Source organism: Elephantulus edwardii, unplaced genomic scaffold, assembly GCF_000299155.1.
Source record: "Elephantulus edwardii isolate Elephantulus edwardi_28Jun2011 unplaced genomic scaffold, EleEdw1.0 scaffold00006, whole genome shotgun sequence".
In the NCBI taxonomy this organism is placed as follows: domain Eukaryota; kingdom Metazoa; phylum Chordata; class Mammalia; order Macroscelidea; family Macroscelididae; genus Elephantulus; species Elephantulus edwardii.
Window position 1 is genome coordinate 4824353 of NW_006399756.1, and position 17013 is coordinate 4841365.

General features: G+C 48.0%; 1 protein-coding gene across 1 annotated transcript in view; it reads right to left on the bottom strand.

Moving 5' to 3' along the window:
- DOCK1 (dedicator of cytokinesis 1) overlaps nt 1-17013 on the bottom strand; it is a 460736-nt gene that overhangs the window by 140711 nt on the left and 303012 nt on the right. The window contains exon 29 of the mRNA XM_006880128.1: nt 16564-16658. Within this exon, the coding sequence (XP_006880190.1) occupies nt 16564-16658 (95 nt within the window). The remainder of the gene's footprint in view (nt 1-16563; nt 16659-17013) is intronic.

Sequence of the window (17013 nt, forward strand, 5' to 3'; positions counted from 1 at the left end):
TACACTTGGCCACGGTATGTTTAACTCATAGGACACTCAGGGCCTCCAAAAAGAGTTAAGATTTCACTTTAAAGACTAAACTGTGCCTGACCCATTCAGTTTCAGTTGGCCGACAGGCATCTGAAAGTTGGAGAATGACTAAGGAAGACCAAAGAAAACTTGATGCCTTTGAATTGTGGTGTTGATTAACAGTATTGTATATACCCCAGACTGGGGGGAAAGAAACTATTCCAAAACACAAAAAAGCCAACAAAAACAACACAAAAACCAAATGTGTCTCGGGAAAAGTCTGGGAGAGTATTCTATTCCTTAGAAGCAAAGATGAGAAAGTCTCTCACTTTGGAGTCAGTCCCTGGAAAAAGAAGTCTTGCTTAGAAAAGCAGGTGATCAGAGAGCGGAGGAAGCTTCTACATGCGAGGAACTGACATGGTGACTGAAACAACGGGTCCCCACATGAGGCTTTAGGAGGGAGGCTCAGGATTGGCCGGGACTTTATTCTGCTGTCCCAGGCATGACCAGGAGTCAGAGCTAACTCTACAGTCTCTAACAAGAACAACAAGGAGACACAGCTTTGGGTAGAGAACTTCTAAGTCCCACATTTGTTCTCTCTTCCAGAGAACTCCAAACCCACTGCCATGAGGTCAGCCTGGCCCACAGTGATTCTCCAACAGGAGCGAAGACTGTAAATAGTTACAGCAGGAGACTGCCTCATCCTTCTCTCTCAGACAGTTTGGTGGATTTGAACCCCTAACCTTTGGGTTAACAGACACATGCATTGTGCCAGCAGACCCTCTAGAAGCATAAAAGAGAAAGAAAGAATTGGTAAATCCTGAGTGGCTTCAGGTGCCCTCAGACAAGAGCAATAGCATTCTACAGAAATCTCCTTTTCCTCCTCTCTCTGAGTCTCCAGCACGAAGATACAGGTGACCAACACAGAACTTGCTCTCAGGACTCGAGGTGATGTTGTAACAAATGAAAGAAGGAACACCTGTGGAAGACTGATTGTCCACTAAGAGAAGCAGAGAAGTGGGTAGCAGAACACAAGACAGATGGGCAGATAATGTGGCATCAAAGTGTGGCTGAAATTAAGGTGGAGGTGTGCTGTGGGTTTGCTCAGAAAACCTACCTACATGCTGACATCTGCCTTTCAATTTGACCTTGAATTGAACCACGCTTCTTCTTCAGTAGACCCCTATCTGGGGGATGACAATCTAAACGTCTTTGAGAACAAGTCTGTCCAAAGTCTGTGGGCCCACATCACTAGAAAAGGGGCATGTGCCATCCCAGAAGCCCTTGCCAGGTCTCTTTTAGGTTAATGTGAGACCAACTGTTTATGTGATTGGACACAAACATCATGGGGCATGGAGCTCCATGCAAGGCCCACAGTACCCAGTTCCTCTGGTCTCTTCCAAACGAGGTGCTTGCATGCACCCTTCTGCTATGAGAATTCCTCATGCTCTCCCTCCCCTTCCAAGCAAGCTGGAAGCTGCAGCAGTGTCTTCCATAACCAAATTCCCAATGGAGTTCCCTATCACTGAGCCAGAAGGTCGCCAGTGTCCTCATTTGATTCATCATCCCAAGAGGGAAGCCAGGGCTGCCAAGATGCTCAATCTCTGCTCCTCTGAAGCAACAGCTGCCCTACACCCTACATCGTTTGTTTCTCCTAGGATCTTGTTCAAAAAGGAGCAGACGTTGTGATTAGCGGTTGGTTAGTGATTGGCAACTCATCCTCGATGTGACTCTCCTCTCCTTTCCACACTAGCCCTTCAGGAGGGAGCGTTGGTGACCTGGTGTCAGGAGCTGCACTGCCAAGTCCCAAGGTCCATGGTTTCAATCCACCAGCTGCTCCACAGGAGAAAGATGAGAGTCTCCTCCGGGGTGATTTACTGCCCCTGAAGCTGGCTGGAGGGTCACTATGCGTAGGCTCCAACTCAACTGTACCGAACAGCAGCAGGCCCTCCTGGGTATCTGCAGCAAGGCCGGAGAAGCAGTTTCCAGCGGAGCAGAGGGCAGCCCGGTACCTGGTGTATGCTGAGGGACAAAGCAAACCCACACAGCATCCACCACCTGCCCCCATGAACGTCAATGATCACTGGAAAATATCCTGAGTTTCCTCCTAATGAATTACAGAACAATAGGTCCTTTTATGTTCCTCTGGGGGGAGAGAGGTAAGAAACAGTTCTAATACAAATTCTCCCAGTGAGGACAGTGCCCCTCCCGTGTCACAGCCAGTGTGCTTGTGCATGCGAAACTGTGCATCATTTTCTCAATAAGCCACAAAACGACTTTAGACCACGGCAATTTGCTATGCCATGGCTCGGTGAGCTAATCCCTCTTCCCGCTAACTTTCCACCAATTAGGATGGTGGCTGTGTGTTTTAGGAAAGCAGCAACTTTTATGAATTTGCTTCTAGAAGGACATTAAACAAAGGCATTTTTCAATTTTAAAATAAAACTGCATCAGTGGGGCAAAGCCCTGGAGCCCCTTTCTCCAGACACATTGGAAACACAGAGGCAGAGTCTCTCCCACAAACCAAACAAGGAAGTTAAAGCACTTATTTAAAATAAATACTTGCTAAATGGAAAGATATTAAGAAAGGCTTTACTGTAAATTCCAGAGGGTAACAGGCTAAACCAAACAGTGTCAGGGACTGACTGACACAAGGGGGAATGCAGACAAGGGCTGACCCGATGATTCTCATTTCCTCGGCATGGGTTTGTAAATGGAAAAGCCAGACATGTTCTCGATCTCCCCTACCTAGGGGTTAAAAAACAAAAAGGGAAAAACAAACAGAAGACAGAAAGACATCTTAAAATAGAAGCCAAGGCTGGTGCCAAAGGCACTATTACACAGCTCGGGAGAGAGTAAAAGTCATGGCATTTTGCAAGTCTACCATACCTCCAACCGACCTGTCATCATCTGCCTCTGAGGAGGCCCATCGCCAACCTGTGCCCTAAATTCCCTCACAGTGAAGAGCTCGGCAAGAGGCTAAGTGCTGGCAAGAAGAATGAACAAACTGCTGACTTTGTCTGCAGCAGTTGCCAAAGACGGGTGAGTCCCCTTGATGATGGCCTTCAATTTTCCAAGTGCCTGAAAGCTGTCTGAATGAGTGCAGACGAGCAAGGATGCACTTGGAAATGTGTGCTATTTTTATCTAAAACACATAGGCACATGCATAGAAAACTCAGCCAGCCTTCACATCTCTTCTGACTCAGGGGACCCCACCTTGCAGAGGAGAAATGTTCTCCCCAGGAGTTTTAAGGCTATAAGCATTACAGAGGACCTATGGTGGCACAGAGGTTACATGCTGGATTGGTAAATTCACCTATGGGGTTCAAACCCACCAGCAACCTGCTCTAGAAAGATCCACAGGCCAGAGAACCCTAGAGGGCAGTTCCATTAAGTCCTGTTGCTTTGCAATGAGTTGGACCTGACAACAGAACGGGGGCTTTGAATGGTGTATCTTACAGAAGCAGCTCATAAGGCCTTTCTGTCTTTCATGGAACTGCCACGCAGGTTTCAACTACCAACTTCTCAAGTCATGGCTAAGCACAAAGTGTTTCTTCCACTCAGGAAATAAGCAGTTGCTCACTTGCGCGTGAGCTTGTGCGTTCTCTCTCTCTCTCTCTCTCTATTTCAATGAGGAGGTGATGGTGATGAGGGTGTTTTAATAACAAAGATCTCTTCATTCTCAAAACTATACAAATTAATATATGAATTCTTTTAAAAACCACAAACATTTCTAAAACATGAAATGTGTTCTCAAAGTATGACATTTTCATTAAGTTTTTGTTCACTTTGCTACAACTCTGTAAGAAAGAAATATTAGGAAAAGCCACTGCTGTGGAGGAATGAGAAACCCTAGGATAAAGCAAATATTGCCTTTGCAATAGGAGATAATCCCTCCTAACTGCCATGTGTTCCGCTTCCTCCAAAGCGCACTGGTACAGGGAAGCCAGCAGCTGCGATTTCCGACCACAGACGCAGCCCAGGAAAATGACAGGGATGGGTCAAGTCACTGAGTATTTCTGGAGGCCCGAGGATGCTCAGGGCGTGGATGGTGTATCAAGGGTTCTTAGTAGCTCCATGAAGGGGTGCTTTCAAACTTCCAAGTTGCCATAATATTGCCAGAAACACTCAAGGACATACCAACCCTTTTCTCTAGATGTGTTCTTAAAATCCACGTAAGAGTTTAGAATTTGGCTAAACCTCACCTTCTTTGAACAATGAAGGCTTTACTCCACCTCCAGGCCTGACACTTTTTGCTGGATTAATGATATCCTCTGTGATTATCTCTGTCTTGTACTAACAAAAACTCTCCTGAAGTTTTCATCTTTTGTTTAAATATCTGGTTGTCATCTTTACTGAACATTTGTGTGTCATTAAAAGCCTTCCTGAATGGTTTTCATTTTCTATCAAAGAAGAGTTTTGTAAATAGCATGACTACACACTTTTTAGCAATTCATGGAAATGTGAAGCATTCAGTGATTACACACACACACACACACACACACACACACACACACACACACTGTTGTGAGTTTATGGAGACCTTTGGACTCAGGTAGAAAGTGCTCTGACTGAAGGCCCTTTCATTATCCACTTTTCTTCTTTATACCATCAAGCCCATGAACTCAGAAGAAGAAAATCTTTTAAAGCCAGATCTCTTTTCTATACAATTTTGCAACTCTCTCTTTTCAGCCTTGTTCTTCACAGTGGCCGAGAGATATGAGACAGTGGGGAGGAGAAAATGAAGACCTTCTAAATTTTCATTCAACTTTCTTTGCTATTTTTCTCTCAAACTTTAATAAAACTCGATCTTATTTTGGAAGATATGAGAGGCTCATCAACCTGCCATCTTTGAGAGATAAGTAAAGAGCCAATTAGTAACAGCAGTGGAAACAATAGCTGCTTAATTGCCAGCACTGCGTTTAGTGCTAATTTAAACATGTCGGTAGTCCTTTTGATTGGGAAGGTCCAACACAATCAAGTTTAAGTCTCTTCCTCTGGAAAGACTGATTTAAGGGCTATCCACAGGCAAAATCCCTTACATGCAACAGACAAATCAGACGTTTGGTGCTGTTTTTTTTTTTCTAACACTTTTTTGTTTTGTTTTGTTTTGTTTTGTTTTTGTCTATGCAACAATGACATCATGAGCTTTGACTAAATGGCTCTGCTAGAGGCGTTATCTGTCATCTTCAAAGCTAAGAATAAAGCACATCAATGGGCAGTGTATGCACATACAGGTAGCTTATGGTGAGGAGCCGCGCTGCCAACCTGATGGTCCATGGTTCGAATCCACGGGAGAAAGATGGGCGATCTCCTCCCCTGTAATTCCTCCCTGCTGGAGGGTCAGCAGTCAGTCGGCTCTGACTCAGAGGGCCTCTATATAACATGTATATGTTGTTCCCTGTTATGTGCGTGCTCCTTAACTGGTTTAGGGAATTACATATGTTAATATAATCACATACTTTACGTAAATATTCTTTATACTGGCAAACAGAAGCTTGAAAAGTTAATCTTTTATGGGAACATGAAGCTGACTATTTTGAATACACGAAAAAGTTGAACAGACTAAAACCTGGCACGTTATCAGATCAGGTGTGTGTTGACTTCAAGCCATGGTGACCCAGGTGTCAAGCAGGCAAGCCGCATCATCTCTGAGGGAGTGGAGCACCAGGCCTCTCTGAGGGAGGGGAGCACTAGCCTCTCTGTGGGAGGGGAGGACTAATCTCTGAGGAAGAGGAGACCTGGCCTCAAGGTGGGAGTAGAGTAGGAGTCTCTGAGGAAGGGGAGCACTAGCATCTCTGTGGGAGGAGAGTAGGAGTCTCTGAGGGAGGGGAGGACTAGTCTCTGAGGGAGGAGAGCACTAGCATCTCTGTGGGAGGAAAGTAGGAGTCTCTGAGTCTCTGAGGGAGGGGAGCACTAGGTCTTTTCTTCTGCAGTGAATTTGGGTAGTTGTGAGATATTAGTCTTTAGGTTAGCAGATGAGTGCTCAAATATTGCCAGACAAGATCTTATAAGGCAAAGAGAAGAGTCATAAACATCAGAGAAGTTCAAACTGCTTTACCAGTTATCTTTAGGTGTTACTTAACTTTAACGATAAGAGAACTGGTTTATCAGGTGCAGTATATGGCTGGAAATCAATGCAAAATGCCACTCAGTCCATCCATCTTAAAGCATACAAACATACATGGAAAAGCAACTGAACAAACTCCGTTTGGATCCACATTTAAAAAGTATTCAAGGCACTGTGTTGGTTTATTGTGTTGGGGTTTTTTTTTAAGGTATTGTGATTTTAAATGACTCACCATACATTACCAGATTGTGCAATTCAACCATCAATAATAGTCATGATTATATAGGATGAATTCCTTTTGCAGTGATGAAAATAGAGAACTTTTTAGAGTTAAATGGTCTTTAGAAACACTGGTGCTCAGAAACATTTCTGGAGTAATACTCTTTTCTGAATGGGACTGGGAACGCTCCCTAAGGAAGCTTTACTCTCCACACAAAGGCAGCGGACGCAGGAAGCCCTTCTGCGCCATCCCCTGGACCAGCATCTACAGTTCCAGTGTCCAGGTAAGTGGTCTGCAGATGAATCTCATCCATAAGCTTCTCCATAAGCCATGCTGAGGAACTCTACTGGGTATATTCCTGCTCTTGAACTGTTATCTTTCTTTCCCTAACAATCCTGTCACTGTGATTATGGGCGATGCACTCCGTGTGGTGGGCTGCTTCACCTTTCTTCTTAGGAATGGCTGTAGATTCGAACCGCTGACCTTCTGGTTAGCAGCCCAATGTGTATCAGGCTATGCCATTGGAGCTCTAATCATTAACATCACAGATGTTTAGATTTACAGTGTGTAATATAATTACATCAGATCACGAGGATCATTACCTACCACTAAGAACCACTGCCCAGGCAAGCTGGCATGAGTTTGAGGGGTGAGAGTGTGTGTGTGTGTGTGTGTGTGTCCATGATCCAATCTGTAACAGATAATCACAGGAAGAAAGAGGAGGGAGGAATCCCTTTCCCCTTCTTTCTCAAATGCCTGCCTCCCTAGCAGGCAATGACACTGAAGCCAACAGCAGAGAACAAGATCTGGGGAAAGACTGCATGCAGAGAAAAATGGCAGGTGTTCAAAAGATACCTGCTCCGCCAGACAGGAGCCCTGCTCTAACCTACAGGCCATACTTACAAGGATGGATACCGGCATTCGGCACTCTCTTCCTAAGACCCAGGGTGCCCATGACCCAGACCTGGTGGACCTTGGTCCAGCAGGACCGCAGCTCAGAGCATCTTGGACAAAGCAGCCAGGGAGGAGCCTCTGGTGCCAGACTTTTGTTTTGAACGATTACAATCCACTGAACTGAAAAGACCAAGCTGTCAGAGTTCATTTTCTTCCTAAATCAAGTGAACTGCAGAATAACAAAAAAAAAAATTTCACTTTACAACATAATTTGTATCTTCCGTTTACTTGCGGCTCTGTGAGTTTGACAGGTACAGCATTAAGTAAAAACCCTTCTGCAGAGTCGAATTGGAAAGGTTAACCAGCAAACAGCACGCTTCCCGAAGCCTGCAGCCGCCTGCAGTTTTGCAGACTTGTCTCCACGATGCGGGGTCACCCGGAAAGCCTACCTCCCTAGCTCCTTCTACTGCAAAAGGAAGGCAGCGTTCACTTAGAGGAACCCACCAGCTAAGAGCCACACTCGCCTGAGATGCGTTTCTAGGTCAAGGCTAGGTCCACCCAGAACACACCTGAATGGATAAAAAGACAAGAAAGGACAACAGTCCTTCTCTTCCTGGAAATGAACCACAACGGAGCCGCTCGTTGATTTTATCAACTGACTGTCCTTACAAAAGGCGATGGCCAGCTCCTTCTCCTGCGGGCCGGGGTGGGTAAACTCATGTGTTTGTGTCACTGAGGGAAGACTGCTGGGCAGTTACTCACAAGCTGAATTTATTCACAGCAACCCTCCACCTGGTTTTTGACGCTTTAAGTCTTCACAGGAGGAGACCACGCATCGTTTTTCCTCAGTGTGGCTGAAGGACTTGAACCATGGACCTTGTGGGGAGAAGTAATGCACTACAGCACCAGCGCCCCGACTGTCTCTCCAGCACCGCTGTTGAGCACCTACTGAGTGTTGCTCAGTGTTTCACTTGGACACCGAGGCTCCAACTGTGGCCGCCAACTGCCCTGAGGCTCCTGAGACCCGCACATAAAAGAACAGAAACCTTGAAAATCCCAGAGATCGCTGCATGTGACGATCTTGTTAGGCATCAAGGAATCCATTTTGGTCCACAGCATGGGGGCAGATCCGGAGCACAGACTGCCCTTGGCCGTGACCCTATGGGAGTAGTTTGCCCCCCTGCAGGTGAGGGGTTCCAACAGCTGACATTTCTGTTCACAGACCAGTAAATTCACCCATTGTGCCACTAGGGATACTTAGGAAAGGTCTTAAAGGAGAAAAAAAAATGTGTTAAGATTTCCCAACCCCATCAACATTTCAGTCCCTAAACATTATCACGAGATTATCACAGCTGTGGAAATATACCACCTAGGTGAATTTAACAAAGAAGATGGAACTCTGATGACATAGTCCAAAGCACGGTGTTTCCTTGCTAACCAAACAATGAATAAGTCAGTAAATATTCCACTCCCAGGCTTCTCTGACAAGAGACAAAATATCAATAAAATATCAGTCTACTCTAGTTTTGATCTTGTGTCTAGAACACAGCAAGATGGGGGTGGAATTATTCCAGGTTCAGGTTTTTAGCTCAATTCCTTCCAAACCTCTCACTGCACGGAGCTGTCCACGGCCTTTCGGTCCCGTGCTCTCACAATCAGCACACAGCCAGGGAAGTCGACTCAGGATCTTTCTGCAAGGCGTACACACCTTTTAAACGTCAAATAAAAGATATGGCCAATAGAGAGAAAACGGCCGTCACTAAAAGTGGGTGAGGTTTAGGATACACACACTTGACCCAAGGTTTGTACCCAGAATGTGTACAAGGAATCCCTCCAGGCACAGAAGAAACCTGGGCAGGAAGCCCAAACAGGCACTAAACAGAGGAGAAAGGAGTGGCCTGGGCCTCATCCCGGAGGAATGAATTCAGTGCACGCCCATCGCACAGCAGCAGAATGTGGATGTGAAGGGAGAGTGGACTCCCACACCCAGCAACACAGAGAATGCACAGAGCAGCACCCCACACTCACCCCACACTCGGGGTATGCGGGTACACACGTGTGCGCGCGCATGTGTAAAAGTCGTAATAGGACCACGGTATAGGAGAGCGGAAGCCTCACGCTGAGTCTCGGTGGAAGGACTCAAGTTGCAGCAGTCTCCATCTCAACCCCGAATCGCTGTCAACTGCCAAACCCGAATCCAAGCCCGAAGCCACCACCTTCGAGTTGATTCTGACCTACAGCGACCCCGTGGGACACAGCAGATCTGTCCGCAGGCTTTCCAAGGCTATGAATCTTTACATAAGGAGAGACCTTTCCCATCTTTCTCCCAGAGATCTACTAGTAGATTTGAACTTTTGACTGTGCGGGTAGCAGCCTGCTCTTTAACCTCCCCTGCCTCCAGGGCTCCTATGCACATTTGCTAGAAAGGCTGGCCGTGAGAACAGTGACCCCCAGCCAACGCTGGTGAGGACGGCAAGATACCACATCCGCCAGGCGCTGCTGGTGAGCAGGTGAAATGGGACCAGCACTCCGAAAGGGGCTAGAGAGCCTCATATAACGGCCAAGCACAAGGAGGATGACCCCTACATCACCCGAGAGAGGGAGGTGCACAAACGGGGGCACAGCTACACTGTGGGTATTGTAATTGTTGTGGTTGATGATTGCCTTTGAGTCCAGCAAGGCTCGCAGGGACCCTATGAACAAAAGGCCTGAAGCCCCTCTATAACGAGCGACATTTATCCAAGTGCATAGAGTTTCCAGAGGCATGTTATTTAGGAAGTGGATGCCACTCCCGCTTCAATTAATGTCACAAAAACAAATCTGTATGAATAGTTGGGTAGAAACACAACTTGTTCTGTAAACTTTAACTCAAATCACAATAAGATACAAAGCAAGCAAAGAGAAGTCCAACTAGACCCACAGTTACCATAAATCCACAATTACATACAGGAGCACCGATGCCAGAGAGACGAACACGTATGTCCCATGAGAACCCTGAACATGAATCAACGGGGAAGCTTAATCACAATGGCCCCAAACAGGAACAGCAAAAATGGGGCTCCACCGGCCAACAGTTAAACCAGCCTGGGTAGAACCACCCTACAAAATGATGCTGGGCAAGAAAAGAGGACAGGCCACGGGCACAGCCAGAGGGAAACTGAGGCGCGCGCATGGTGCGGGCGTGGGGTGGGGGGAATGCCGAAAGGTGACTTGCTTTCAAATTCCTTTTTTGTCCATTTAGTTTCACCATTTTTGCCTTGAGGGAAGTCCATGCATAAACTTGAGGGCACTTCCCTACTCCTGGGACTGCAGAGGGTCCTCCAGCTTCAGGCACCAGTGGGCAGCAGCACCAACGCCCGAGACCCCTCGGGGATGTTGTGCACAGCGCATGTGTAACACAGAGTGTGGCCCTCGGGGAGAACCTCGAAGGCTGTTCGAAGAAGAGCTCTGTCCGTGAGCTCTCACCACACCAAGCCTTTGGAGGAAGGGGGCGTTCTCCTACAAGGTACATGAAGAGGCAATCTGCATAAAACCAAAGTGCATAAAACACCTGCTATGCAGACGAAATCGCTTATAAACAACCAGGCAATATCTGGAGCTTCTTATCTTTAAGTCAAGCTTAATTATAAAGCTGAGGATAAAAGTACGTATGACCTGGGATAAATACTAGAGAAGATCCTAAAATAATTTATGAAAACACCGCCATGAAGTTTTAAGAAGAAGCCACCTCTGCTTGGATCAACGATGAGCCAAGGTGACCCATGTGTGTGTGGATAGTAGAGTCCTCCATGGTATTCAGTGTCAATGACCCGCATTTGCACGGGTAGAAGAGTCCTCCAGGGTTTTCAGTGACTGTGTGTCCTAAGTAGACAGCCAGGCCTTTCTTTTGGGTTGCCTCTGTTAAGACTTGACCATCCAACCTTTCAGTAAGCAGGGAGCTTTACCAGAGTAAAGCTGACTTGGTTCAACTACTGCCACATTGAGGATGGGACGCTGCTGGGGAGACCAGCCAATGCCCGTGCCTCCTCCAAAGTAGCCTCTGGGGGGAGGGGAGCACTGCAAGAAAGGTGGTGGTGGCGCCACACTCAGGTCTGTTTTTAGAAGAGCTTTCCGTCAAGCAGGCCAGGGTGACAATCTCCTGTGGCCGAGAAACTAAAGTGACAGTGCACTGCCACCAGGTTGGTTCCAGCCCCACGTGTCAGGGGACACCTGCCTCAGAGGGTTGAGGAGAGCAGTCTTTACAGAGATCTCTACGCAGCCACCCTTCCTCCAACTCAGGACAGTCACATACGCTACAGAGCAGAACCGAGCCTTACAGTGACCCTACATCCCACAGAGAGCAGAGCAGACCCCAATCCCAAGTGCAATGGAAGCAGAACACAGTTTCATTGCCTGTTATCTGGCAGCATAGTTCATAGTCAATTGGCTAATCCCAAAGTTGGCAGTTCAAATCCAGCAGATGGACCAAGGGAGAAAGATGAAAAATCTCTTGTATGAGATTTACAGCCTCAGAGACTGGATGGAGGGTGGATATGAGCGGGAATGTGCTTCATGGCAAAAGTTGGCACCCTGAAAGACGCGGCATGCAGGATTTCCTCAGTGATGCTGTTAGGGTGGTTTGAACCGCTAGCCTTTTGGTTAGCTCTGAAGTGTGCACCATCTGCCCTAAGGAGACTCACAGATACACGAGATGTATGTGACATTACTGGATCTAAACACAGGGTGTCAGAACCTCAGTTCATCAAAAGGACCAAGATCTCCCCAAAGGCCTTGCTCACGGGCACTCCTGGGGGACTGGTCAAGAGCTGTGATGGGCACGGAGCCCTGGGCCCAACCAAGAAGCAGCACTGTTACCTCTGTGTCGCAAACTGTTGTCTGAGCAACACAAAGTCTTAGACAAGGCCAACTTCCTCGGGGAGAATTAAGGTTCAAAGAAAAACATGATTAAGTGTCAGGGCTGGGGTGAAATGCATGTGCACTGAGCTCGAGGGAAATTTTCACTCCAGAATGTTTTCATTATATTGACTTTGAATTCCTACTTCTTGCCTGGAAAACAATATATACACACAAATAGACACATTTTCCTTCCTGGCCCTTTGCTGATTGTGAGGGGACTGTGTTGTGTCGACAGTTACTGCAAAGTGTTTTAGAGGGAAAAGGACTTGTTAGGGGTGCGTGGATCTGCAGACGGATGGAGGAGTAACAGACCGACATTTGGAAAAGCAAATTAAATTCAGAGGGACAACATCCATGCACAAGCCCGATCCCCAGTGGAAGGAAGCAGGTGGAGAAGGAACACCCAAGCGTCCCGAGGGCCCCAAGTGCTCCAGGGTCAGGCCGGGATTTGCAGCTGTGTCCCCCTCCCTGAAAAGCCAAGTCACATGGGAACCAAGAGACAACTACCTCGCCAATGCCCATCTGGGGGCTAGGACCGCACCCTGGGGGAGGAGGACCAGGCAGAGCCGGCAGCGGGGACACCTTCTTCTCTCTCCACCCTGCAGTTACTGTGTCAACGCATCTCATCCAGAGTCTTCCTCTCCTGCACTGTCCTTCCATCCTTCCAAGCATGATGTCCTTATCCAAGGACTATGTGAGACAGAGCTTCAAAATCCTTGCCTCCAAGGTGTAGCTGGGTTTTGCCCGCTCCGGGGTAGACCTGTGTGTTCTCTTGGCAGTCCACGGCACGTCCAGTGCTCTTCTGCAGCACCACAACCGAAAGGCATCAACTCTTTTCCTACCATCCTTAGTCACTGTCCAGTGTTATTTTTTTATTTTATTTTATTAATTGTAATGAACATTTACAGAGATTTTGGATTTCCATTCATTCATTCATTGTTGCACGTTTTTTTTAATGTATAGGTTTCGCATGAGCACAATCAAGGGATTCGAACGCACATTAACCCCCAGAGTGCAGGGTCTTCAGGACTGACCACCAGGCCTGTCTTCTGAGGTGCCTCTGGTAATATTTGTACCATCATCCTTTTATTTTACTGTGATTTAGGCAGGAAAGTACAGACTAGTATAATATAACATTAGCCCCTTCTATAGAATAACCTCTTTCGTATTCCATGGGCAGAATTTTCCGTCTACATTTCGGTCTGCCATCTAAGAACCGAAATGGAAAGGCGGTACTCGCCTCTGCTGGGATGGGGGATGCGCACTCTGGATGCTAAGGCGTGATGATTTCTGAACAGTCCTCCTCATAAATGCCATCCCGCCATCTGGCGCCATCAAATCCTACAGCCAAGCGATAATGTCAGGCCATTGTTGATCTGCTGACGACTTAAGCATAGCTAGCGAGCGACACCGTCCCTTGGGATATTTATTATGTCCTCGCTCTTTGATTTGTGATTTACGAGTAGTTGCAGTGAGACCAGTGGTCGCCGTCTTTAATTACACTTTACAAGTCTCCTGCGTGGAGGATCGGGCCTTCAAAGAGCCCAAGCTCGCCAGCACACCAATATTTAAGAGGCCACACCAGCTGAGTCTGCCAATTTCTAAGCCATGGGTGGTAAGACTACACGTCTAGCTACACCATTAAAACATAAATGCAGGTCTCAGAAGCTTCTGGAAGTACCACTCTTACAACAGCAGCAAGGAGGGAGGCAGCTGTGTGGCAGGGAGACCATGCAGAAGAAACTACTATTTAATGCACAAGGGAAAGATAATGACAGACACTAAGGTGGAGGGAGGCCCAGTGGGGAAGTCGTTTTATTGCCATGTGACTGAGCTTTGGTTCTACTTGGAAGCTCACAGAGGGGCTGAACTAACTCGAGAACACCCAGGACTCATGCTGGGCGCACGGTTCTGACGGTGGAGAAAGGTAATCACGGATATTCTGGTGGTTTCCCTGAAACTCGGGCAGACAAACAGCACACCTTAGAATGGAGGACAGGTTCATCACCAGGATGCATCTCTGACATATACGACCACTCTGCTGCCGACTCTGTGTCCATACACCTTGTTAAGGGTCTCCCCTCTTTCACTGACCCTCCTTTCCAAAGAGGGAAAGCATGATGACCGCTCCAAGAAATAGCCTCTCCTAGCAACACGCCCAAAGTATGAGAGATGAAGCTTCACCACACTTTCCCCAAGACGGCCTCTGCTTTTTCTTTTGCAGTCCATGGGCATTAGCAAGAGGGAAAGCCACTGGGGAAGTGCCAACCAGAAGCGAGAAGTTGCCCTGCTGAGTCTTGTGGCCCCACTGTGTGCTGGTCTGCTCAGATATTGCTGGTGGGAGCGTGAATCAGAAAAGGCCAACCACGCGGTTTATAAAATAACTGCACAGTTGGAATCACGAGTGCTGCCGTCGGTGCTGGGTGAAGTCCCCCGTGGTGTCTCCGTGTATGTCACACTGGACCTGTGCTCCACAGGGGTTTTCATGGCTGCTTTTTCCTAAGGAGATTGCCAAGCCCTTCTTGCAGGGCACTTCCACACAACCAGCGATTGCATCCCCAGGCATTTACCCCAATTGTTATTGTTGATTGCCGTCGAGTCAAGTACAACTCACAGAGATTCTGTGAACCAAAGGCCTGAAGCCTTTCTATAACTATCGTCATTTATCAAAGTTCATAGAGTTTCCAGAGGCATGCTGTTCAGGAAGTGGATTCATGCAAAAATTGCTATGTGAACGTTCATAGCAGGGTTACTCACAACAGCCCCAAAACAGAAACAGCCCAGATGCCCTTCAACAGACAAGTGAACGGGAAAAGTGTGGTCCCTCCACACCACGGACACTACTCAGCGACAAAAAGGAAAAGCCCTCCAGCAGCTGACACACGCCCATCAGCAGATGAAGCTCCCGGCAATTTGTTGTTGTTGTTTGCTGTCAAGTCGGAACCGACCCATAGCCGATCCTCCAGTGGGTTTCCACAGGCAGGAAGTCATCTGGGAGGAGACTCCCCATCCTTCTTGCAGGCAATTTAGTGGAGTGAAAATCTAACCCCTGAAGGTCACACACTGCATGATTCCACGCAAGCAACATGCTTGGCATGACGATATTTTGGAATTGGAGAATAGGTTAGTAGTGGCTGACCAGTACTAGGGATGGTAGGATCGATTGGAGGGAAAGATGGGCACGGTGGTAAGTTGACACGTGGGACCCACTTGGTCACAAGAAAATTCAATATATTGACTGATGGGGAGGGGAACAAGAACAGCTTGTGACAGGATTACACAGAACTGAACTCTGGTGTTGTAGACAGTGTGTTGTGCTGTTAATCCAAGCGCAAAGCATCACTGTGGTTTCTAATCCATCCTGCTACTCATCTGGAGAAAGACGGGCAGTCGCCTTGTGTGAAGACTGCAGCCACAGAACCTGGCAGTGCCGCCTGAGTCGGCATGTGTCAACTACGGGCAAGGGTCCTGGTTAAGGCTGGAGGCACACACAGACTCAGATCTGCTGGGGAAAGTGGAAATCACAGGACTGGATCGACATCAAGTTTCCCGGTGTGTGGAGGTGGTGGCAGGTGCCCACTGAGTCCAGTACGACTCACAGCGACCCGATGAACCCTGTCCCACCCTGTGCCACACGCCTCATCTCTGACACTCGAGCCCAATGGCTGAAAGTCCCCGTGTCCACTCATCTCCCTGGGGGTCTTCCTCTCCTCTGATCCTCCATCTTTCCAGGCACGATGCCCCTTTCCAGAGCACAGCCTCACCTAGCTACCTGTCCGAAGGGTAGGACGAAGATGTGCCATCTCTGCTCTCACGGAGCGCTTTGGCTGCAGTTTTACAGATCGCCACCATTGCAGGAAATGGAAATGCGTGCAATCTCAATGCGTTATTTCTTACAATTGTGTGTGAACCTACAGTGCAAGATGTGAAGAGAGGGACAAGAGGCCACCAGAAATGATCCCTGGGTGAATTCTGGCCAGCACGGATGCCTTTACAGAAATTCTACAACAAGCGAGGGGACGTGTCCACACACAGCCTTCAGAGGGGAAGGAAAAACAAGACGCAGCCTTCATCGTTCATAAATGGGAATAAGATGCATGTGAGTAAGTTTTTCCATATAAAGTATGTGAAACGCAAACCCATTTTGCAAGACCTCCAGGACAGAGCTGAGAGCACTTCGGTGGATGGAAGCTGCGGCGGAAATGGCCTGGCCAGCGCAGAGCAGGCGGACTCCCTCTGCCCGGGGGAGACGGCTGTGGCAGGTCCTGGCACAGGCTGGCTCTTCTCTGGTGAGCAGGGAGCGTGCGCTCAGTGCCAGACCTCACGCGGGCATGAAGAGTCCTCACACTCTCCTCGCCCACCTCCCCAACGAGGGTTTGCACCACAGAGGGGCGACGGTCACGGTGACACCCCGACGGCACCCCTGTCCCCAGCCGGGACGCGGGGAGACGAGAGCCTCCGTCCCCACACTTACCTGTTCTGCATCATGTTCATCATCACCCAGTCGAAAGGGTAGACGTTCTTGCCAATGAGGTTCTTAAACATGATGAATGTTTCCATCAGGAAATCCTGCAATCGAAAGCAAAACATTGGAAACAGGCTCCAGGAAGAAGGTGAAAGCAGCACCCATGAACGATGCAATTACAAAGGACCCCATTTCTTAGCTGAGCGGAAACATGATGAAATCTAATGAAGATTCATGTTTCAGGAGCTGCCGCCCAGCTGGGGTGACTTTCTCAAGGATATTTCTGAAACAGTCCCTAGATGTGTCTCCCTGACAGAGGTTACACACAAGGGGCCCTTCCCAGGGCTGCTGCATGGTGTTTATCAACAACACGCAGCCGTCGTTTTTTTTCTCTCTCCTACTGATGCCCAGGCCATTTGCCAGTGTGGCCAGGCCCATGTGGGGGAGTGTGGGTGGGGG